At 40.3% G+C, this 24288-nt stretch overlaps 1 protein-coding gene across 2 annotated transcripts in view; it reads right to left on the bottom strand.

Moving 5' to 3' along the window:
• The window catches only part of PACRG (PARK2 co-regulated), a 538852-nt gene that overhangs the window by 193112 nt on the left and 321452 nt on the right, over positions 1-24288 (bottom strand). The window contains exon 4 of one of the 2 annotated variants that reach the window (XM_012646805.1): positions 20115-20264. In XM_012646805.1, the coding sequence (XP_012502259.1) occupies positions 20115-20264 (150 nt within the window). Of the gene's footprint in view, positions 1-20110; positions 20265-24288 lie in introns of both variants that reach the window. The other variant, XM_012646804.1, reaches the window with a different exon arrangement.

The raw sequence follows: 24288 nt of genomic DNA, 5'->3' as shown, positions 1-24288 counted from the left end.
TTGCTAATACAGTTAAATAACACAAAAAACTTGAGACAATAAAAAGCTTTTGCACAACAACAAAAAAATAATCTACAAGGAACTCAAACAACTCAGTGCAAAAAAGCCAAACAATCCCATTAAAAATGGGTAAATGACATGAACAGGTATTTTTTAAAAAGATATACAAATTGCCGACAAACATGAAAAAATACTTAACATCACTAATCATCAGAGAAATGCACATTAAAATTACAGTGAGATACCATGTTACTCTAACTAGAATGGCCATTATTAAAAAGTCAGAAAACAATAGATGTTGGCACAGATGTAGTGAAAAGGGAATGCTTATACACTGCTAGTGGAAATTCAAATTAGTACAACCTCTATGGAAATCCGTATGGAGATTTCTCAAAGAACTAAAAGTAGATCTACCATTCAATCTTGCATCCCACTACTGGGTATCTATGCAAAGGAAAATAAATTATTATATGAAAAAGATGCCTGCACTTGTATATTTACTGCAGCACAATTCACAGTTGCAAAGATATGGAATCAACCTATATGCCCATCAACCAATGAGTGGATAAAGACAATGTGGAATATATACTATGGAGTACTACTCAGCCATAAGAAAGAATGAAATGCCTTTTACAGCAATGTGGTTGGAACTGGAGGCCATTATTCTAAGTGAAGTAATTTTAGAACAGAAAAATAAATGCTGCATGTCCTCACTTGTAAGTGGGAACTAAACGGCTATGCAAAAACACACAGAGTGGTATAATGGACACTGGAGAGTTAAAAGGGGGAAGGGTGGGAGGGGGTGAGAGATTAAAAATTACTTATTGGGTACAATGTACACTATTCAGGTGATGGGTACACTAAAAGCCCAGACTTCACCACTGTACAATATATACATGTAACAGAATTCAACTTGTGCCCCCTAAATTGATGGAAATAAGAAAAGTAATAAGTGAAATAAATTAACTTCCTTAATTTTTTAAAAAATAAATAAAATAAAAAATAATCCCATTAAAAATTTTAAAAATTAGGAATGTATGCCCTAGAAATAATAACTGGAAGAACAATTTTCTGAGATTTATATTGTTGAAAAACATAGTTTAGGTAAGAATCAATCAATTCTAAGAACACATCAATGTTCAAAGGAGGAGATTTCTTACTTTCCATAATTGATTTACTGAAGATAACAGAATCCTGTCACAACATTGCATATTAATTCATGGCCTTGATAACAGAGTTCTAAAAAAAGTTTATCTTTCTGGTTTAGAATACCTGAAACAGCTTACTTTCTATAGAATGAACCATTTTTTCAATGGCCCAATATTGAACCAGTTGACCTAAACATGGCTGATTATAGATTAGTTAACCATACTAATGCCCATTTTTTAAACTTTCCAAACATCAAGCATTTTTTTTCTGCTTGACTATTTTTTAAGCCAAACAAATTAAGCCTTTGCAGCTTCAAAAGGAATAGCTAAGTACTAATAATATTAATTGCATAATTTCAGAGTCAATTTTACATTATCCATGCCAAAGATTTTCAACCAAGAAATTAAATAGTAATTAGAATTTATCTTCCAATTACAATCTGAGAGGGTTAATTCTTTAAATATGTTAAATTGTGTCTCACAGGTTTTTATAATGGAAATTCTCACATTACAAAACAAACTATCATTTAACAGGCATGCTTGGTACATTATGCATTGAGCATGAAAATTATTTATTTAGAGAGACAGAGCTATATAAATATTAAAATCATTTATATGCTAAGTGATTATTACTCTGCAAAGGTTTTATTTGAAATGAATTATGCTTTCTTTTTAAAATATGGGAAACTAAGAGAAATGTAATAGTGTAATAGATTTCTAGTAAAAGTAGGTAGAAATTTCTAAGAAAAAGTACACTGGTTTAGAGAAATACATTCAAGAACTGAATCTCCATTTATGTACTGATAAATGTAGATAAATGCCATATTTTAAATGACTTCATAGATAGTATAAGAGTACTTGTTCTATGAGTTATTATTAAGACTAGGAGAACACTGTTTTCTGTACAATCAAAAAATTGTACTTAACTCTAAATTTCAGTTTGGCAAAGTAAAGGAAGAACAAATAACAAGAGAAATTCTCAATCTAGATATCTAATTGTATTTGGGAGAATTGTTGGGGGAACTATAGGATAAAGAGATTGTGAATGAATCCTCATAAAACAGATGGTCTTTTCATAAAGAATTGTGTTCAGAAACAAAAACATTGTGCAAACTAAATTGCCTAAAACAGTAAGGTGTAAGATTACCTTATACCTTATTTAAATTTGTCCAAATCCATCATGTGAAAGTTATCATTTTAACTTTCCCCGTGAGACCCTGAGAGATTGTGGTCTCGTTGCACATCCCCACCACCCCTCAACATAACCCATGAAGTTGAAGCAGCACGAGACCCTCATCAGACATGCTGCTTGATCTTGGACTTCCCAGTCTCCATAATCATGAGTCACATAAACTTTCTTTATTTATAAATTCCCTAGTCTCAGATATTTTGTTACAGCAACACAAAATAGACTGAGACCGAAAATTGGTACTGAGAGTGCGGTGTTGCTTTTAAGGTAGTTAAAAATGTGGAACTGGCTTTGGAACTGGGTAACGGACAGTCTGGAAGAGTTTAGAGGCACAAGCCAGAAAAATCCTGTATTGGTCTAAACAGAGAATTAAGGGTAATTTTAGTGAGGGCCCAGAAGAAGATGAGGAGAAGAGGGAAAATTCGGAACTTTAAATTAGAGATTGGTTAAGTAGTTGTGACCAAAACATTGATAGAAATATGGACAGGAAAGGCCATTCTGATGAGGTCTCAGGTAGAAATAAGGAGTATCCTATTGGGAACTGGAGTAAAAGGTGCCATTGTTATACAGTTGCAAGGATCTTGGCTGCATCGTGTCCACGTCCTAGGGTTTTATGGGAGGTGAAAGAGTGATGAACTAGGATTACTAGGAAAAGAAATTTCTAAGCAGCAAAGCTTCATAGTTACTGTTAATTGCTTATGCTGAGTTATGGAAGCAAAGGAATGAACTAAAGGTGAAATTTATAATTAAAGGTGAAGCAGAGCAGAAAAATTTTAAAAATTCCCAGTCTGGCCACATGGTAGAGAATGAAAGCATTTTCAGAAGAGAAATCCAAGGGTGTGACCTAGCAACAGGTTGCTAAAGAGATTAGTACTATCAGAAAAGCCAGTTATTAATCCTAAAGACAATGAGAAGAAAGGCCCCAAAGGCATTTCAGAAATCTCTGAGGTTGCTGTTCCCATCACAACCCCAGAGTCCTAGGAGGGAAGAATGCTTCTGGGAGATGGGCTCAGGGAAATCTCCATGGGCTCACTGCCCAGAGCCACCTTAGGATGCTACTTTCCATTTCCTGGCTACTCTGGCTACTTCGGTGGTAGCTCCAGCCAGGCTCAATCAGCCTCAGGTACAGCTCAGGCTGCTGCTCTGAAGGGCATAATCTGTGAGCCTTGGCAACATCCAAATCCATGTGGTGGTACTAATTAATTCTACAGGCAGGCTGAATGCAAGAATGAGGGAGGTGTGGTGGCTTCCACCTAGATTTCAGAGGATATGTCAGAAAGCCTGGAAGGCCAGGTGGAAACCTGCCCTAGGGGTGGAGCTGCCACAGAGAGTCCCCACCAGAGTGACGCCTAGTGGCACTGTGGGAGCCACTATCAAGACCCCAGAATTGTGGAGCCACTGATAGCACTTGGGAAAACTACAGGCACTGAGCTCCAACCCATGTGGGCAGCCATGTGGGCTGCACCCAGCAAAGCCATAGGGATGGGGCTGCCTGAGGCCTGGAGGGCCCAACCCCTGCATCAATGTGTCCAGGAGGCGGCACATGGAGTAAAAGATTATTTTGGAGCTTTAAGATTTAATGTCTGCCCTGCTTGGTTTCAGACTTGCTTTTGGGGTCTGTCACTCCTTTGTATTGGCCTATGTTTCCCTTTGACATTGAAATGTTTACCCAACATCTGTCCCATCTTTGTATCTTGGAAGTAAATAACTTTTTTATTTTCACAGGCCCTCAGATGAGATTTTGGACTTTGGACTGTTGAGTTGGTGCAGGAACAAGTTAAGACTTTTGGGACTATTAGGATGGGATGATTGTACTTTGAATGTGAGAAAAATATGAGTTTTGGGGGAGCAAGGTGGAATGCTATTGTTTGGATATGGTCTGTCCCTGCTAAAATACATGTTGAAATTCGATTCCCAATGTGGCTTGGGAGGCGGGGCCTGGTGCAAGGTTTTGGGTCATGGGGTGGATGCCTCATGACTAGATTAATGCCTTCTCTGGGGAGTGAGTTCTCACTCTCCCAGAACTTGATTAATTACTGAGAGTTGGTTGTCCCTTCTTGTATTTGGTATCTTTGCATATGCCTGCCTCCTTTTCCACTTTCTGCCATGTAAGTTAAAGCAGCCTCATCAGATGGGTTGCCCAATCTTGGACTTCTCAGCCTCCAAAATCGTGAGCCAAATAAACTTCTTTTCTTTATAAATTATCCAGTCTCAGGTATTCTGTTATAGCAACACAAAATGGACTAAGACAACTACGTACACAGATTTTACCCGTAATTATGAGAAGGAATTCAACTGGAATTTAAAAAAAAATTTGAATGCACTCCATATAGTTACATGCCTCCTAGCAAAGAGTGGAGCAACGTTGGAGGGTTAGTTAATGCTCTGTTTGATGTTTTTAATTAGGTGAACTTGCCACTAGTTTTCTGTGTTTAGAGTTTGTCTCCAGCTATTATTGATCACCACTCCACAACAGAAATTGATGATACGAAAACATTTTTGCTTCATAATGCACAAGAATTTGTGGAGAAGATCAGCAAGAGCGACTCTGACCTGCTAGTGTATAATAGCTGTAAAAGTGGATCGATGAAACCTCCATCTACTTCAGTACATTAAATAAATCTGTTCATCACAATTGCCTCAGAAATGCCACTTTGGCAAGCCAATTTACATTTCCAGAGTATCTGCCACTCAGGTCTGGACGCAGTAGCCATTTATCCTGGTGTTGGCTTTGGCTCATTCTGTCACACGACCTTGGGCAACTCATTTGATCCAATTTGCAGCTTCTTCACCTGTAAAGTAAGGATAACAATTCCGAAAATAATACTTTTCGGTCCTTTCTATTGCTGGCCTGTGGGATTGTAGGTGATGTTGATGAAATTACTCAGGAAATGATATATACTGTGACGGCAGCCACACAGCAGCACAGAGAGCGCCACTGGTTGATAGACTTTAATTGAATTCAGCTAGCAATGCCACTGTGTTATCACTGTGCTAAGCTTTTGAAAGTCAGGCTGTGCTTCCTGATTTTAGTCTCCACGTATATATAAATCATTGAATTATTAGATAACATGCTTCATGTCAGACAATGAAAACCTTTAACCTCTGCATCTTGTCACACCCATTCAAGGTTTTATACACCCTCAGCCTTCTCCGACTCATGGGTGTGTCGAGCTGTGCTACCTCTGCAAAAGGCTGGAGATGAATTTTGAATCCTCTTGAACATGTACTTCAAGTTCCCAGTCATGGCCATGCAGGCCTCAACGTTTGCATAACTTCACCCAAAACACACAATTCCAATGATGTTTCGCCAGTATTTCTGTCTTCTCGAAAGGACTTTGTAGATGGAATTAAGGTTACTTATCTGCTGACCTTAAGACAGGGAGATTATTCTAGATTGTCTCGGTGCATCCAATGTAATCACGTGAGCCCTTAAAAGCAGAAGAGGAAGGTGGATGAGATGTGGCAAAAGGGGAGTGCAAAAGGATTGGACTCTTGGGAAGGATCCGGCATGCTGTTGCTGGCTTTGAGGTGAAGTGGCCATGAGACAGGGAACGTGGCCAGCTCTAGAGGTTGGGAGCTACCCCCTGCTGACAACTGGCCTGCAAATGGGGGCCTCAGTCTTGCAACTGCTAGAACTGATTTCTGCCAACAGCTGACATGAGCCTGGAAGCGGGTTTGTCCTCAGAATCTCCACAAGGAACACAGGTGGCTGACACCTTAATCCAGCCTTATTAGATTCTAATCACATGATCCAGCTGAGCCCACCGGATTTCTGATCTATATAACTGGGAGATAATAAATGGGTGTTGTCTTAAGCAGTTGAATTTGTGACAATAGAAAACTAGTATACCATTCTTCTACCCACCCATTCAGCAAATATATATTGCTTTCAATAACTTCTAGGAATAATTCTTAAGCTGTTGATAAAGCAGTGAAAAAAAGATAAAAGCCCCTGCCTTCGTGGAATTTACATTCTGGTAACAATATCTAGATTTTCAAAAAACCCTAGCTTCTAGCTCATTGCTGTTTGACCTCACAGGCTTGTTAGATTAGAACAAGACTGGACCTATTAAGCAGCCCTGATGATGGGAAATGAACCAGATGATGTATTATCTTCTCTGACCATACATCCCATGCATTTGGTGGAGTCTCAGATCTAGTTGATTGATAGCTCCGGGAATAATGGTCTTAAATGCTCTTTGGTTGAGTTTATAAGCACAACATACATATCATCATGTAGTTCTTAGCAAAGATTTAGTAAAAATTATATACAATGAAGCTCCTAGCAAAGATTTGGCAAAAATTGCCCATAGATATTCTAAGAGACATCTGATTAACAATACTCGGAGGTAGCCCACAAAGAGAGATTCTTATTAGGATCTTCACAGGATGCATAGCATATTGCTAGGACTGATGAAGCTGATGTTCTATGCTTCTACAAGAAGATAATGGTAATGGTGGCAAATTGGAAATTTTATTGCATTTATTGACTATTGCAATTGCTACGAGAATTCATTGTCTAAATAGCGCTCTTTCTCCCATTTAACAGTCTCAACAAGTCTACCATCAAATCTGGATTTTACTATTCTAAGTTTGTACTTTGACCTCAGGGTTAAGTTATTAAAAAGTGGAGTAGAAGGCAAGGTTGTATTGATACAAGGAACATAAAGCTTGCAGGGTTGTGTCCATGTCTGGTGAGGTACCCATCCTTTTCCAGATCTATTTTGTTCCTGATGGTGGTGGAGATCTCCTTCAGCCCTCAGGCCTTCTATGGATGTATACATTGATTCAGGTTCACTGGATGAGGCTGTGGAGAAGTCTTGGATGGATTTGGTACATGGAAAATTACTGTGTGGCAGCATGGTTTCACCTTCTTAAGGATTTTTAGGGAGCTTTGCTGTGTTGGCACACAGCACTCAACAATTTTTTTAAGTGAATCAATGAAGGATGTACTATATGGTCCTCTCTTTGGCATCCCTCAAAAACTTTGGTAAAAACCACATTGCTGTCTAATGCTTTCGCAGCTAGGCTGATGCATTAGTCTTCATGGATGTAGTGAGACCAGTCTTAGGATAAGAGCAAGATGGCCCAGCATTCCATGGCAACCAACAGCTAGCCCAGCAGATAGATAAATAAAGGTGACATGCAAGCAGGTTGTCACAGGTCTGACATCACACTCCTTCTCTGGACTCCACTGTTGCCTAAGGTCCTAACAGAAATTCTCACAGAAATTTTAGCTGGCCATCAAAAAATATCTATATCTATCTATCTCTATATGTAAAATATTGTACTGGTTCTCCTTGAATATCATTATTCTATATTCACGGCTTATAAGAAACTTTGAAAGGAACTAATACGCTTCTAGACAAAACTACATATAAGCCATTTGGTTAGGTGGTTTTTGTTTATATTTATAATAAACACACAACAAACACATATAATATTCAATGATTTTGTCAGGAAAATTTACAAACTCCTCAAAACCCTTGTTGGGGCAAAGAGAAAACTTCCCCTTCACCCTTGGAAGTTTTGTTTGCTATGTCAATGGAAGAGAACCCAAACTATAAAATAACTTGAAGAGGTTTATTCTGAGCCAAATATGTGTGACCATGGCCTGGAGAGCCACACCCGGGAAGCCTTGAGCAAGTGGTCTTGATGTGGTTTGGGTTACAGTTTGGTTTTATACATTTCAGGAAGACAGGAATTACATGTAAAGTCATAAATCTACACCAGGAAGGCTTATATTGGTTTGGCCCGAAATAGCAGGACATCTTGATGCAGGGGATTACAGGTTATAGGTGCGTTTAAAGAGTCTTTGATTTGTCATTGGTTAAAGAATGAAGCTTTGTCTAAAAGCTTGGAATGTTAAGATAAGTTTGTTAATCAGACTCAGAGTCAGGTGATCTGTTAAGTAAATTGATGACCTGCAGGTGTGGTTTAAGCTTTGTCTTGCATAGCTTTGGGCTTATTAATGAGTTACAAAAGATATTCCACGAAGGAAAGGGGGCATGACAAGGCGTATCTCAGCTCCCTTCTCACTGCCAGCAACTCAGCTTTAGGTACTTCTGGGGTACCTTTCACCAAGAGGGGGTCCATTTAGTCAGTTGGGGGACTTACGGTTTTGTTTTAGTTCACAGCTAAAAAATCAACTCACAATAAAGCAGATTAATAAGAGAAAAGGTACACAAATTGATTTTAACATGTATACGTGGGAACCCTCAGAAAATGAAGACTCAACTCTTCAATGAGGTACAGAGGCTTTTGAAGAATGGGGGCTGAAAGCCGAAAAAATGGCCATGGGGAAGGGAGAGAGGAAGAGGCTTGAGTAGCCAGCAAAGGTGGTCTCGTTATGTGCAAGAAACCTTAAAGGTAGCAGCTCTCAGAGAGAATAAATGGTAAATGTTTCTTTTCAGATCTTAAAAAGTGTTGGACTCTCAGTTAATCTCCCCTGGATGGGGGAGGGTGGGAAGCAGAGACCCGGCTGCTCTCTCCACAGATGTCAGCCCCCCACAGAAGGCAGCTTTGCAGCGCTGCTTCTATCTGTGACACTCACGGCAGCCACCTCAAAATATGTCAAAGGCATATATTTTGGGGTAAAATATTTCTAATTTCCTTCACTCTTTATGTACATAAAAACAAAATCTAACCTGCTTACATGTCAAAATAAAGCTTAAGATAAGTGGGAGAATTTCTGGTTAATAATCCTGTTATTATGGCCCAATTATGTTCTTGTTTTTAACATTTTAATATGTTATCATTAGTATTTTAGTTTGTGATAAAGATAACATCAAGGTTCAAGAAATGACTTCTAAGATAAAACATGGGATTTATTTTGGGGGAGCAGAGGCAGACTGGTATTACAAGAGGTATGCAAGATCTACATTAAAAGTCACTGAATGGAGAGTGATTTTTTTCATTGTATGGCCACCTAAAAATGAATATAAAGGGGCTTACAGAAAGAGCATATTAAAGTACTGTATTTAAGAGCAAAAGAAGTAAATTGATCTTGGAGGGCTCCCAATAGAACTTAGTCGTGATAAGGTTGCCACCATTACTGTTTTCTTTATTACTTGGAACATTAATTCAAGATGTACGTGAGAATATAATGCAGAAAGCAGGCAAACAAGAAAATATCAATAATATTTGCAGTTTTTCTGGGGATTATGTCCATTGTATTTTTCAATTGCGCCTTCATTGATGGTTAAACTTATTCTGAGCTATTTATATTCCATTTTGTCTAAGTAAAAAAAATACAGATTTTTAAGAAAGACAATAAAAATGGAAAGTTGATTTCATACTAAGTAGAAAATTTCTCCTAGAGTTTCATGTTTGGCTAAAGCAAACCAAGCTCTCTCGACTAGGGTTGCCACCGAGCGTGGCTGAGTTTATAAGTGGTTGGTTGCGACCGTGGGAGCCGCGCTCGGCCAGCAGCGCCTCGGGACACCAAGAGCGGTGACAGGGGACAGCGGGGGCGCCCTTGAGCTCCGCTCCGGGTCTGGCGGGCCGGGGGTGGGTGGCGGCGGGGTGTCCAGGGCCCCGGACGCGGCGCAAAGTGGGAGCCAGCGCAGGTGTGGGGCAGTCTTGAGCCTGTAGTCGGATTGCTGGGAGGGCCGAGGGACCCCAGCACAAGAAGCCGAGGGCCTGAGGAAGGGCTCGCAGGGTACATGCAGGCAGGCGGACGCCCCACGCGGGGCAGCAGGCGCGGCGGGGACCTGGGAGAGCCTCGGCCCCACACCTGCGGGTGCTCAGGGGGCAGCGGCAGGAACAGCCCATGGGGCACAGCCGGGGTCAAGCCTGGGGCGAAAGCGCCAACACCAAGACGGAGAAGGGGAGGTGAGGCCCGCACACTCGCTTCCCACTGCGAGCCTCCCCACCGCCCAGAGAGGCCCAGGCTAGGCCAGGAGACAGCACTTGAGGGTGAATCAAGTTCAGCATTTCGGTCAATCTCGAGAATGGCGTGTGTGACTCAAAGCGCCTGTGGAATGTAGGAGAGACTGGAGGAACCTACTCACTCTCACTGCTCATCTCTGTTAGGGGTTCCCAGGTCGCTGGGGAAAGGCTCCCCCTGGGAATGAAGCCTATCTTTTGTCTCCTACCCTCCTTTAAACTGGCCTTTTAATTGTGTCGTGAATAGTGACTATTCAACATAACAATTACACTTGGTGACATTCTTATTTTTTCTGCCATGTCCACAAAGAGACCTTTAAAAAGTCATCAGTTGGTGCTCATGAAAGATTTGCATATAAAGGAAATGAGAATGAGCCTTTAATTATCAGCAAATCCAGAGCAGGTGATATCTTCGGTGACTTAAAAAGTACAAATTATGAACTGACTGAATACAGAAGCTTCCTTAAATTAAAGCTTTAGAAATCTTTAGCTATTTGCTTTCTTGCCCAGATTAAGTAAAACTTTCTGTTGCATAAATAGAAAAGAACGCCGTTTTCTCTTGGGCGAATATGTGCATGCCTGCTCATTTGGGGCCCATCTCGAGCTTTTAAATACATTATGGCACATTATACAGATTTCTCTAGGCATATCTTAAAAGCCTTAGCTGAGCTGGTGGCAATCTCCCATTCAGAAATGTGCTGTTTCCAGCCAGCAGTCGGGTTGTTTCTGGCCAAGGAGTGGGAAGCAGTTGGACTCCGGACAATTTCATCTGTAGATCCTTGTGGGGGCTCCCAGCTTGTTGGGAAACCTCAGAGGGGGAGGGGTCACAAAGCACACAATTCAAACATGGGTTTGCAAACACGTTGAGCCAATAGCCAGTTGTCCCAACTGTCTGGGGGCATCTGGGCCCTCCCGCCTAGCCGGGAGAGACACAGGAGACAGGATGTCTACACAGCAAGACAGACTGGGAGCACCCAGACGAGAGAGCAGCACATTCTGTAGTGTGAGTGGAATCGGGGAAGGTTACTGAGAGGACGGGATGTTTGCGTTTGGATCTAAAGGAGAGATCGGCGCTATCGCCCCAGGGTCCTGGGCTGGGCAGCAGGAAGGGCACGCAGGCCAGGAAGCAGGGAGTCAGATCCCGTGGCCCAGTCCACCAGGCGAGGGACCCCGACGCCAGTCCCAGTTCCATCTCCAGCCCCCATTTCCGTACAACAGTTGCCCTTTCACTGCGGTGTAGGAAACGCTCAGTGGGATTTTCCTCTCAAACTGCACCGAACTTGCCATCGGTCCAGAGCCATGGAGATATGCACGGCTGAGAACCTGTCCCACCCCTTCAGGTGAAGTCGTGCGAGTGGGGACAGTGATAAAATGAGAGTGACACAGCCAATGTGGGTGAAACAGGGATGCCCAGGAGAAACAGTAAGATTTGTACAGAGAAACTGCAAATCTGTGAACCACTGAAAAACTGAAAGCACTGTCTATCTGGGGAAGAGGTTCGGATTTCAATAGCTCAGTAGTTCATTCAGGCAGGCAATTCTTGGTAAACCTCCCCATCTGGCCTTATGATTAAGTGATTAATACTTCAGCCCGCCTCTGGGATGGAGTGAGGAAGGAGCTGAAAGCACCTTCTGGGGGATGGGAGAGTTGAGCAGTAGAAATTTGTCTACGTTGGAATATTCATGCAAGTAGGAATCGATAGCATCTAGAAAATAAATTTGCATTTCTTTCTGACTGCTGGCATATAGTTAAGATATTGATCCTTGAACATTTATTTTTACATCCAATCACCTTACTAAATTATCATATTAATGTTAACAGATTTTCTTGGAAGGACCATATAAAGCCACCTAGATACAGTTTTCTCCACAACCTTGTGAGGCAGGTAACAGACATGTGTGACATTTACCCAACACATGCTAATTTGCAAAGCAGTTCCACTCACATTCCAGAATTCATTCCTCTCATTCTCTGCAAGTTGATGCTCCCGCAGAATGACCTTCTTATATATTAGTTCACTGAAGGTCAGTGACTTTTTTTATTCCTCCCAATAACTTGCTTTTTAGCTGAGGGAGGCTGAGGGAGACTGAGGCACAGAGTAGTTATATAACCCATCAAAGGTCACAGCTGGGAAACAGAATCTGAACCCAGAAAATCTGCTGCCAGAGCCTTCACTCTTCTATGCTGTGCTCAGTGGCTGTGCATCCAAGCCCGTTTCTTATTTTTCTACAAATTATTCCTCTGTGCAAAGCATCCCCACCTCCCCTTGTCCACCAGTGACACCCTATTTATTGGTTCAAACCCCTCTGGGGCACAGGGTGACTTGAGCCTCTTGCCCAGCTGACATGGGCCAGGACAGACAGAGGTGATACAGTCCTCCCCCCGACTGGGTCCCTGGGGTCCTCAGGAGGCTGGCGGCAGCAGCACCCTGGGGCATCTGTGGGATCTCCAGGGCAGCACCCGGGGCTGTGGGAAGCGTTTGCCTACCTCTCTGGTTAGTTTGCAGCATTACTGAAGAAAAAAACCTCACCAATTTCCTGCATCCCCACTACTCTAAACTTATCCAGATCATTTTCCTAACCAAAGAAACCCTTCCTGATGAAAGGAAAAGGTATGAAATTTTTGTTGTTGTTGAAAGAAGGAGTTCTCATTAGGCCTCGGAGCAAGCCCATGATCAGTAGCTATGATCATGTGAGGGAGTGAAAGGAAAACAGAACCTCTAACTTTGTTTATTGAAGATGGGATTTGACCTCCACATGCTGCAGGAAAGAGGTATATGGTCTGTACTGGACTAAAGGAATTGTGTCTCCCCAAATTTATGTCCTTTCTAGAACTGCAGAATATGCAGTTTATTTGAAAATAGGGTCATTGCCAATGTCATTAGTTAAGATGAGGTCATACTGGAGCAGAGTGGGCCCTTAATGCAACCCTTATGAGGACTGGTACTCTTAAAAGGAGAAGAGGAGACACGGAGATACAGGGACACAGACGCACGGGGGGAAATGCCACGTGAAGATGAAGGCAGAGACTAGAGAGGTGCATCTATAAATCAAAGATCGCTGGCACCACTGGAAGCTAGAAGCAAGGAAGGATTGTTCCCTAGAGCCTTCAGAGAGAGCACGGCCCTGTCAAACACCTTGATTTTAAACTTCTAGCCTCCAGAACTGTGAGATAATACATTTCTGTTGTTTTAGCTGCTTAGTGTGTAGCAATTTGTTATGGCAGTCACAGAGCTAAGACACAGCCTTCTGAACTGGATTTCAATTTCTTCAGTCATTGCCCATTACCCAGCCCGGCCATGTGTTTCTAGATACAGATAGACAACTTTGAGAATCATTTTTCTCTCTGGGCTGATGCAACCAGGGAGGTCTGCAGAGAAGAACATATATAGAGGGAATTTAAAGTACGTGACTGCCCCCTTCCCCAATATGGTTCCTTACAAGTGGATTTGGGTTGAAAATAAACTTAAATGAAGCCATCTGAGTGAAGAGGAAATGTTTTTAGTCTAGTAAGCATGTTTTTAGTCTAGTAAGCATGTATAGATTTCACGATGGCAAAGTGGCCTTTGTGGGCTGAGCAGATGTGAAGGCATCACACAAGGGTAGGGAAGTCTTGGCCCTTTCCCAGGACCATCTGTTCTCCAGGGGCTGCTCTCCTAGATCACTGCACAGTTGGCAGTTTCTGCAGCTACATGGGTCCTCCATCCTCCTCCCTGGAGGTTTTCCAGGCTCTGGAAGCTGTGCTTATGAAGAATGCTTGGAAGAAGTACTTGGAGCTTGGAGAAGTCAATATTGAGGAGGAAGGAAGGTTTTCTACAATTTCTTGAGGGCTTCCTCTTTAGAAAGGGATTAGATACTGACTGTGTAGTTTAGACTAGAGAGATAAACCAGATAAAAATATTAGGCACAGATTTCATTTCAGTATAGGACGTGCCTTTCTCTTTGGAAGTACAGAGGCTGCCTCATGAAGTTATGAAGCTACTTGAGCAAGACAGAAAAAACAAGTATTGGTCATGTAGGCTGAGTTAGTGAATTAATTTCACATAAGCACATATTAAGCACCTAATTCTACTAAGTGTGCCATACTCCACACAGGAAAAAGAAAGCCCAACACAAACAATTTGCCTTTGTGGAACTAATGATCTTATAGTTGAGAAATCTAGAAAGACTCTCAGAGTTTAAAGGGCCCCTACACCTATCTCCCAACTTTGTTATGATCCTAATTCTCTAGTTAAGTCTCTGAGGAAGAAGTGTTCAGAGAGACTATATATATACATTATAATTCCAAATCAACCTTTCAAAAATTTTGGGGTATTAGTTCTAATAATTTCCTTGATGAACTTAGAACAATCTAATGCATTCAAATTTAGTAAACTTAATGATTTCAAGGGAACTTTGAAGCATATTTCTAAAATATAAATCATGGATTCAAAATTGTTCAGAATTCCATGGGGAATGAACTGTAATTTCAAAATTAAATTTGAATCTCTGAAGAGAAATAAGCTTTATATAAGTCAATTTTTTTTGTAAACAATCGGCTCCCAAAAGTTCATGAACATTTGAAAAGACCATGAGAATAACTCCCATAGGAATCACAGGAATACCAAGAAGAGTCTGAACCAGGTTGACTTAGAATGCTCAGGTTCTCATTAGAAGTTGTTTTAAAAGACTATCAGCATAAAATAATTATTTCTATTTTTTAGAGTCCACTTAAATTTCAGGGTCAAAAACCTGATATAAACATCCTAAAATTTTTACATATTTAATACATTGTCATTAGCTTTATGTTTTAATGTGTCTGCATTTGAATTAAAAATTTTAAGTTTCTTTTAATGGACTTTTATGAGTCTATAATGGTAGTCTTAAATACATCTAAGACTATTGAGGGTTAGGGTCAAGACATGAGAAGCCCAGGAGTGAGACAGGACTTTGCCAAAGAGCAACCTGTGGACATGTCAGTTCACTGAGCAAAAGCTGCTCGACCTTGAGGGGGACATTCTACTGATCAGGGATGTCTGCAAATGGACCCTGCCTTGAAGCCTGAGGGCTATAGCCTGGATGTCTGCAAACAGACTCAGGCTTGTAATCCAAAGGCGGAGAGAATGATCAAAGGATGTCAGCTCAGCAGATAGGAGCAGTTTGCTATTCTAAGCCTGAGGCAATGTTCCTATCTCTCTCCTGAGTATGAGTATGTCTCAGTAAATGAGGAACTAGATAAAGTAGAAAGAAGTACGTGGTCTCTTTGTTCCCGTTTAGGTTATATGCTTTACTGCTAACTCGTGAGCTTTTCATGTGAAATTATTGTAATCTATAACATGAAAAAGAAAATAAAAATGGGTGCTAGACTTCAGTCAGTACCACCTGGCTCACGGGAATGCTGGTGGTCCCCTGACCTTCCCACACCCTTTCACCTTACTTTTTGTGTCCGTGTCTTTGTCTCTCCCATCTCTTGCAACCCACACTGCCTGGGGACCCGGTTATATTGGGGGCATCGTGAACCCCTAATATAAGACTATTTGATTTCTACACACATTTCTACTTCATTATTATTATTACTTTTGCACATTCCATGACATAAATTTAGGGTATCATCAGAGTGTCTGATACCTGGAGTCTGAAATCCTTTAGGTAGGGGCTACTTGTGGACTACCGGTAGAGTTAGAAATAAAGGAACCAAAGCAAGGATTGCCTCCAGGAAGCACGGTTATTGGATGGCCCTATTCGCTGGTGGAGCCTGTATTTCAGCTGTAAATGTGTTAATGCCATTTATTGGCTCACGCTTTTGAAATGTAATACACTGCATCATTAATTTTGTAGTTTCATCTCTGAAAGCTATACATTGAACATTCTTATTGTCTTAATTTTCTGTAACCTTTAATAACATTTGTGAAAGTACATAGGAAAGAAGAAATTGCTCCTGGCTATTTGACAAATGCATTTTAGGAATATTTTATGGAAAATCCTCTTTTTCTTCACCCCTAGAGCAGTCACTGGAAAGACAGCATGTTTTAGATATCCAAAATTCATTGTTCAGAATTCAGAAATAAGCTCAAAACTTACCAGCTCAAAAATACCAGTTTGGATTTTCTGAAGAGGCCCCTGGTGCAGGCTTCCCAGGCCCGTGCCAGAGAGGCTTCTCTTTTGTAAATATAACATTCCCCAGACATCAGTCACATATTTGAGCTTAAAGATTATGCCAGGAAACAATGGGTTTGAAAACCAGTTATCCTTGAATGAATCTCAGAGTCCAACTTATTTGGCTACTCACCTGGCATTTGGCAATCAGAGGCAAGATGAATCCTTTGAAGCAAAGGAACTGATGCAGCTGGTAGGACCAGGAAAGTGCACCCCCTCCACAGGCTCACGGAGGGCCCAGGTGACAAGTTACCCCGTGGGAGGAGTGTTACGGGTCACACACAATACTTTCAGTCACCTAGTTATGTTGCTGTGTAACTTATATAGTGTTAGTGCATTTTTATATAATATCATATGATGTGTGTATAATATTATATATGTATATAACGTTGTATAATAATAATTGCTCTCTTAATACCCAGTCAAGGACAGGCTCCATGTGAAGGCACTATGGACACATTGTCTCTAATTGTCATGCTAACCCTAATGAAAAGTTATTATTACATATGTGTTGTATAGATGAAAAAATTTAAGATCAGAGAAGTTACATGATTTGCCTAAGGTCACATCTCTTCTGGCTTTGCTACTTTTTATGCCACATTACAATTCACATCTTAGATTTATCTGTTGTTATTTTAATTAGGGCCTAATTAAACTCTGAGAAGAATATTATTCTCAAATAATATACAAAGCCCCTCTGTCTCTTAGAACAAGAAGGATCTTGTGGGGCTGGTTTTAAGTTTTAATTCCTATGATAGCATGGATGGGGCATAACTCGGTGCTATGAGCATCCTCTGTCCCTCCCTGCCCTGCCCCTGAGAAGACTAGAAGCCTGGGGTATGTCATTATGGGCAACAGCTAAAATGCGTGTCCAATTCCCTGGCTGTGCAGCCCTCCACTGCTTACTTCAGAGAAAGTTCGTTTGACATTAAAACAGGACAGATGTAAAAAACATCAGGCAGAAGAATTAAGCTAAAGTTTGTGCTTCAAGGGGACAATGACAGACAGATAGCGTTGTTATATTTGAAAAAATATTTTCTCTCATTCTTTCTTTTTTTGTCATTTATATCTTGTCTCATTCTAAAAAGGATTTTGTGGTGGGACTTGAAAGAACTATGATTGAATCTGAGTTTAACAAGACATTGATTTACATAAAAGACAAGTAGAAAAAAGAGGGAATATAGAAACATGTGAAATTGCTCTCAAATACATGAAATTTAGGATGAATTTTTTCTAAAGCTACACACTGAAAATTTCTAATATGTAAATAATTATATGTTACTAAATACATCTGCATAAATAAAATAAATATATATGATTTTGTGCCTATGATAAAATATCTATAATCATAAAGCAGGATTTATTAAAATACTATTAAAGCTAAATCATTTCTCTAGTGAAAATACTAATGTAATTGAAAATCCTGTGATAAACAGAATGGTATCTAGGGTGACATAGCTACTTTGAACAGTTTTAAGTTTTTATAGCTGGAATGCTCCAATTTTGTAATAGAACTCTCTGAAAATACAGCAAACAGCATCCTGGCATTGCAGTGACAGGCCTCTAAGATAAGTAGAAAATGAAGCTGAAGCTAATATGTTCCCCCTCAAATGTCAGAAAAATATTAAGCAGAAAAACAGTTTAAATGTACAATTCCTGATGAATGCATTTAGAAACATTCCAAAGTAATTAGCTGTGCTTGAGACCAATTCAGGACTATAATATAAACTATAAATTTCCCATATTGGTAAGTCTAAATAGGGATATACTATTCAAGCCAAACACTTCCTTTGTTAAGTATCTGAAGACTTGTAAGTTAAAGAGTTAAAGAAAAACTATAATGAGGAAGCAGTAAAAACCAACTGTTACATTTAATAGTCTAGAGCTCCCAATGAGATTTATCTGTCTTTGTGGCAACTATATTTATCCTTCTTTGTAGGTTTCCTTGAGGACAAGGGAGATTGTAACTGTCTTTTGAACATCACTGATTTTCTTGTTTTATATAAGGGTACAAAATGATGCTTATTTATAATTTCTAGATTTTACTGTAGGACAAACACAAGCATTAAAAGAGTGTTGTAGTAGCTACCTACTCCTAGATGTTCAAGAAAGAAAGGGGAAACATGTTAAGGCTCATCCTCAGTGATGATCAAGTTCAGAAGCAAACGTTGACATAGGGGAAAAGCTACAAAGAGGCAGCTTTTAAAACAATAAAGTGGAAATATTAATAGTAATAGTACATGTATCATACGTGTCCTTGAGGTTTACTGAGGAAGTATTTGTGAGTCGCACACTTCAAAAAATGTTAGCTAAGACTTTTGGGGGTGGCTGTTCCCTCATTTTTCCATTTCTTTAATAACTCTTTCATCTCTATCTCTATCTCCCTCAAGTTAACTAGAATCTAAATGTAATGGGTGCACTTAGAATTTCTTTTATGAAACTTAATTGAATAATGTGCACATGGGAGTCATTCTGTAACTTCATGGATATTTGATGCTGCTCTATGGTAAAAATATGAATTACGAGTGAAGAACATTTAAATAATTATTTTCCATAAAGTAAGAATGCTGTTATTAAAACATTGTTTGGACAATAAGAGACTCAATTGTTAAGGCCCAGTTTTTACTGTGCTGAAAGAGTAACCATCTTGCCTAAATGTCCACATTGACTATAGCTCTTCAGATAATTTGGAATGGATATCATTTTAAGTACTTTATTATAAGCCTTCACAAGCTCCCATAACCCTGGTTTGAAGTCTTTTATACTAAACATGTATAGTATTAAACATATCAGTAGGTCTTACTATTGAAAGATAGCTAGACTTTCCAAGAATTCCATGATTTCCTGAACAGTCTATGCCTAGAGCAAACTTAATAGCAATTTAGTAATAATATAAAACATAATGATTCCAAGTAGAGGTTTGTTTGTGGCAGGAGCTGCCATATATTCAGCTTATTGTTTGATTTTTTTCTTGTATGTACAATGAACAGATCATGTTGCAAAATTTTCATGCAGCATTCCACTAAATTACTAACTTATTTACACGGCTGTTAGGAATTAACTTCAAATGTTGACTTATACCATGCATGTGAGAAGTATGGAATTTCAAAGTTCTAATAACAAAAAAGATAATTAGACTCATATCATTTCAAGCAAATCACACTCTCAATGAACAGATGTATATCCACTGTCTGCCAAGAGATCACCAAAAACTTGCTAATATCTTTGTTAGAGTAAAACAGATGTATCTGAGCTCATCTATGTTTTTCAAAGCTCATAGAGTAATATTTTTTAAAAATAAATTGATCAGTCCAAACCACTTACCTGATTTTAATAATAGTGCTTAAAAAATTCATCTTAAACCAATGAAAAAAAAAACTAACAAATTTTAACAGGAAGTTTCTAAAGTAGAATTATTATCGAGAAAAAGAACAAACCCAAAACCTACTAATGTATTCAAAAGGCTATTAAAAAACTTTACAATTTAATTATTGGAAGCTTATAGAACTGCTTCAATGCTTCTGTACTGAGTAAGTAAGCTGTGTGTGTGAGGAGTAATAAATGAAATTGTTAATTTTACTGTTTCCCTAGGGAGCAGCAGGAGAGGGGGTGGGAGTATGCTATGTAGATCTCCAAATGGATAGTGTTTTATATACAATAATAAATCCTAAGTGTATTGCTAATTAACTCTACTTCAAACCATTCCCCCTTTTTTAGAGCTTAAAAGACATTTTGACTCCTGGGCTCACTCACCATTCATATTCTTAAAGATGTTCAGGATGGGGAGAATTTGACGGTAATAGGGCACCAAAGCCTCCCCCACCATCTCCGCTGACACAACCAGATGCTGGAGGACTTTGAGAGTGACACAGATGACCTGTCGGTTTCGAAGGTTCAAGGCATCTGTATGATAGGAAAAGGAACAAGCAGGAAATAAAGAGCATTAATTCTACAATGTGAAGACAAAGTTGTTTTGTGGATACGTTTAATTAAACTGTGCTCTAGTGGGGATCACCAATGGGACTTTATTATTACAGCTTTGAATGACACATTGCAACCCTAATGTTTTAAATGGGATCTTGCCTGATTACTATTTATTCCCCCACATGTACTGATTCCTCACCAGTCCTAAGGGTGCAGCTTGCTTTTCCTTCATAGAAGAGGCTGGTGGTCTGAGAGAGAACAGCCGGGTAGGTAGCATAAAAGATAAAAGATCACTTAGTGTCACTGAAGTTAAAGGAACCCATGAAGGTTGACAGTAGATAAATTTTTATGCAACAATCTCTTTCAGTTAACCACCCATGCTATTCTTAAAACCATCAACATGGAACAAACAATTTTGGGGGAGGGAGGAGGAGGCACCACGTATGTGGGGAGAAACTACCGGCTGGTTACGACACTGAGAATATTCTTGGTCGAAGTGTATGTAAAGAGACTGCATTTAGACCCCTCAGGCAAGTGGGGAAGAAAAGCAAAAATATTAAATGTTCAGTTAGAAGGAATCAACAATTATAAGCTATAAGAGACCAAAGGAATACAAAATAATTTTAAAGAATAGTTTTGAGCACAGAGTAACAAGCTGTGCTGCAGAGACGGAGCACAGGACTGTGGACTGCCGGGGAGGCCCAGCAGGCGGGAACGAAAGGTGCCATCTGCCCCCGTGGGAGATGCAGCGTCAGGAATCAGGATGCTGATAACTGGCTGTGCGAACTTGCCCAACTCGCTGACGCGTTCTTGGCCCTGGTTTCCTTCATCATGGGAACCTGTTATTTACTGTCTAAGATGACTACAGGTTTCCTGACTTAGGTAGAAGAGCCACGTAAAGCACCTATTACAGAAGGTCACAGGTGGGCACTGATAAAATGTGAGGCCTCAGACCACTCCAAGAAGTTAAAGACTCTTATCTGTAAGATGTTCTACCTTCTAATGAAAAAGATAGACTACGACCTTAAAGCACGCACCATTTATGGGGGGACCAAAGGACCAGGCTAGCAAAACTAATGACACTTTGGTCACTACACAGGAGAGGCAGTCCCGCCACTATTCTTGAACTCTAGCTCACATTTCCAACAGTCTGGATCTTGCCAGCATCTCAAGTTCAGTTTGTTTCAAAGATGAGCTTCCCCCCATGTACTTTGTCTTTTTTCCTGTGTTCCTCATATTTAGTAATGATAAACCCAGTTCTCAGTCACTTAGGTTCAAAACCTGTTTCTCATTCCTCACATTGCTCAAGTTACAGTCATCTGGTCTCCCCTTGCAGGATTTCTAGAATTTGTGTCTTCTCCATCTTCACCTCTGCTCCAGGTCTCCACCCTCACTGCCACTCCTCTGGGTCCGGCCCTTGGGACCCCTCCACTGAAGCACTTTCATGACCTCAAACAAACCTCTTTTTTTCTTTTTCCACCCCGCCAACCTGTCTATTCACACTGCTGCTAGATTAATCTTCCTAGAGCTTATTTGATCATCTCACCACCTGCTCCAAGATCTCAGAGTCCCCTTCCCCCATCCTTTCCTACAGAGTAAAGTACAAACTAGCCAGGCACAAAGGAAGCACTTAGGATAAGTTTGAACCAAACTGAATCCTCAGCTAAAAGTCCATGAATATAAGGTATTATTTAGTGGTTTCACAGCTATTTCCTCTGGAATCACTAGGAAGTTTTTAAAAATAAAGTGAGGTCAGCTTCATCTCCTCCAGCAACAAACTAGGGGTTGGGGCATGAAAACACTTCAGAGCAGCCCCACAACTTCTGGTCCAATCCAGACTACACTCTTGTTTGGTTTGGAAGCAAACACAAGTGTAATGAATAGAGATGGCTCAGCCTTAACTCAGGGAACCAACCTAAATATAACTATAGAACTCGGTAGCATGATGGCTCATTATTACAGCATTTAGACACATTGCAGGCCATACCATATCTTCTGAAAAACAACTAAAAATAGAATGCTATAATTTAGCCTAAAAGCTGTAGTAACGAGACGCTGAAGAACAAAGCTCCGGAGTACGCCGGGGCGGTGGAGGGGAGGACAGGCACACGGAGTGCTGCAGTCAGTGCTGGAGCCTCCTTATCTGCTTTGATCCCATCAAAAGTTGTTTCTCTGTTCAGGGAGTCAGGCGTTACTGAACCCTGCCTACTGACCCTGCTCAGTTTACCAGGAGAGAACTGGGAGTCTGAAGAAATGTTGTTATGAGGACTGTGGGCAGCTGACATACTTTCAGAAAGTCTATCAGTGAAGCTCAACAGGTTTTGGTCTCAGGAGTGCACAGACCTGTGTGACGATTCATGGCACTAGTAGCTAACACAGATTGAGCCCCACTATATGCCAGGAACTAGATCGAGCTCTTCACATGCGTCAGGTTACTTAGTTCTCCTTCATCACGTATTTACTGAGAGTGCACTGTGTGTGTGTTAGGAACTGGAAAGATGGAAATAAACAAGACAAATATGGGGCTGCCCTCTTGGGGCTTATCATGTAGCATGGGAGAAGACAGTAAGCAAATATTGCAGGTGCGACGACTTTTCGTGAGAAGGGCAGTGCATTTAAGCAGCCGATCAAAGGGGGCACCTAGCCTCGTCTAGGAATAAGGGAGGGCTCCCAGATGCAGGTACAAACCCCAGGGATGAATAGATGTCATTTAGGTGAAGAGTTTCCAGGAGAGCAAGCAGCACTCCAGGGATTGATTCCCTAGGAAAAGGGAGTTCTTCCACCACAGGGTCTATTCTAGCTCCTTTTGATGAGATTCTACTGAGGATTCAAGACCCCAGGTAGTAAGGAGATACCCTAACTGGTTTTATCGTTGTGAATATCTCTTTCCCAGGGTCACTCGGAAGTGCTGGGAAGAAGTATGTAGGGGTGCGTAAAGGGAGGGTGAAGCCATAGCACTTTTTCCCAAGCTAGAAGATCCCTAGGTCCCATCTTGCCTCATTTTGTTCTAACCAAACAGAATCAGATGTTTGGGATCCTGAGTTTCTCTCTTTCCCTTCTATTCATCCCTTCCTCCCACTCTACTTTTTAAAAAGGACTCAGAGCCACATCTAGATAAATGTTTTGTAACACAGAACACCCAGATCCACATGGGTGTGTTGTTTGTATTTTTAAATATATGTTAAATGTACCGTTGAGTACATATAGTTCTCATTCCATATTGTGGGTTTTGTTTCTTTTTCAAGAAAGCCTTTCTGTTGACACTATAAAGTCACAAGTAGGAGAATTTATGGAAGGTCTTTGAAGAGAGAACTATCTAAATGTGGTGACTGCAGAACAGATTTTGGTGGCCGTAGTGCTTACTGGATGCTAGCTATCACAGTTTTCTTCTTTTGGGGTGTCCAGGCCAAAGGTTGAAATAAAAGAGCCTAGGATGCGCCCATCTACTACCAATGTGAGAGAAGAGTTTTGCCATATGGAATATATTGATTAAGGAGTAAAGTTTACATATATATATGTAAGTAACACCAGCATCAAATTTTTATTAGGTTTATGTCTATATGTATAGCTAATTGATCACTTGGGCATACATTAATGATCTCTCTGACAATGGATAATGATATTAGTATTAGGAAATGATAATTTCATTTCATTGAAACCCTTACTGAATTAACATGGTTGGGATAAATGTTATTGGATTGACAATGGCCAACAAGTAAAATGCCTGAATTGTTGTGCTTAATGGCATCTAAAATGGATCTCTAGTTCCCCTAAATGACCAGGTAATGGCTCTAAAACCTGTGCAGTGGCTGTGAAATAAAGCCCAGGGTGTGCACTATAAAACCTGCTTAACTCCATCCAACAGGGATTTCTTATAATGCCCATTTTCTCTTCAGTTTCTTGATTTTTCTTCTTCATTCTAGGGAAATTAAGATATACCACTAAGTTGGAAGTCTTTTAGTTCTTCCTGTCACTGTGGAATTAAAGCAAAAAGAATTTTTTT

This window comes from Propithecus coquereli, unplaced genomic scaffold (assembly GCF_000956105.1).
Source record: "Propithecus coquereli isolate 6110/MARCELLA unplaced genomic scaffold, Pcoq_1.0 Scaffold25, whole genome shotgun sequence".
Taxonomy (NCBI): Eukaryota; Metazoa; Chordata; class Mammalia; order Primates; family Indriidae; genus Propithecus; species Propithecus coquereli.
Note: the sequence above shows the minus strand (reverse complement) of the source record. Positions and strands in the feature narration are given on the sequence as shown.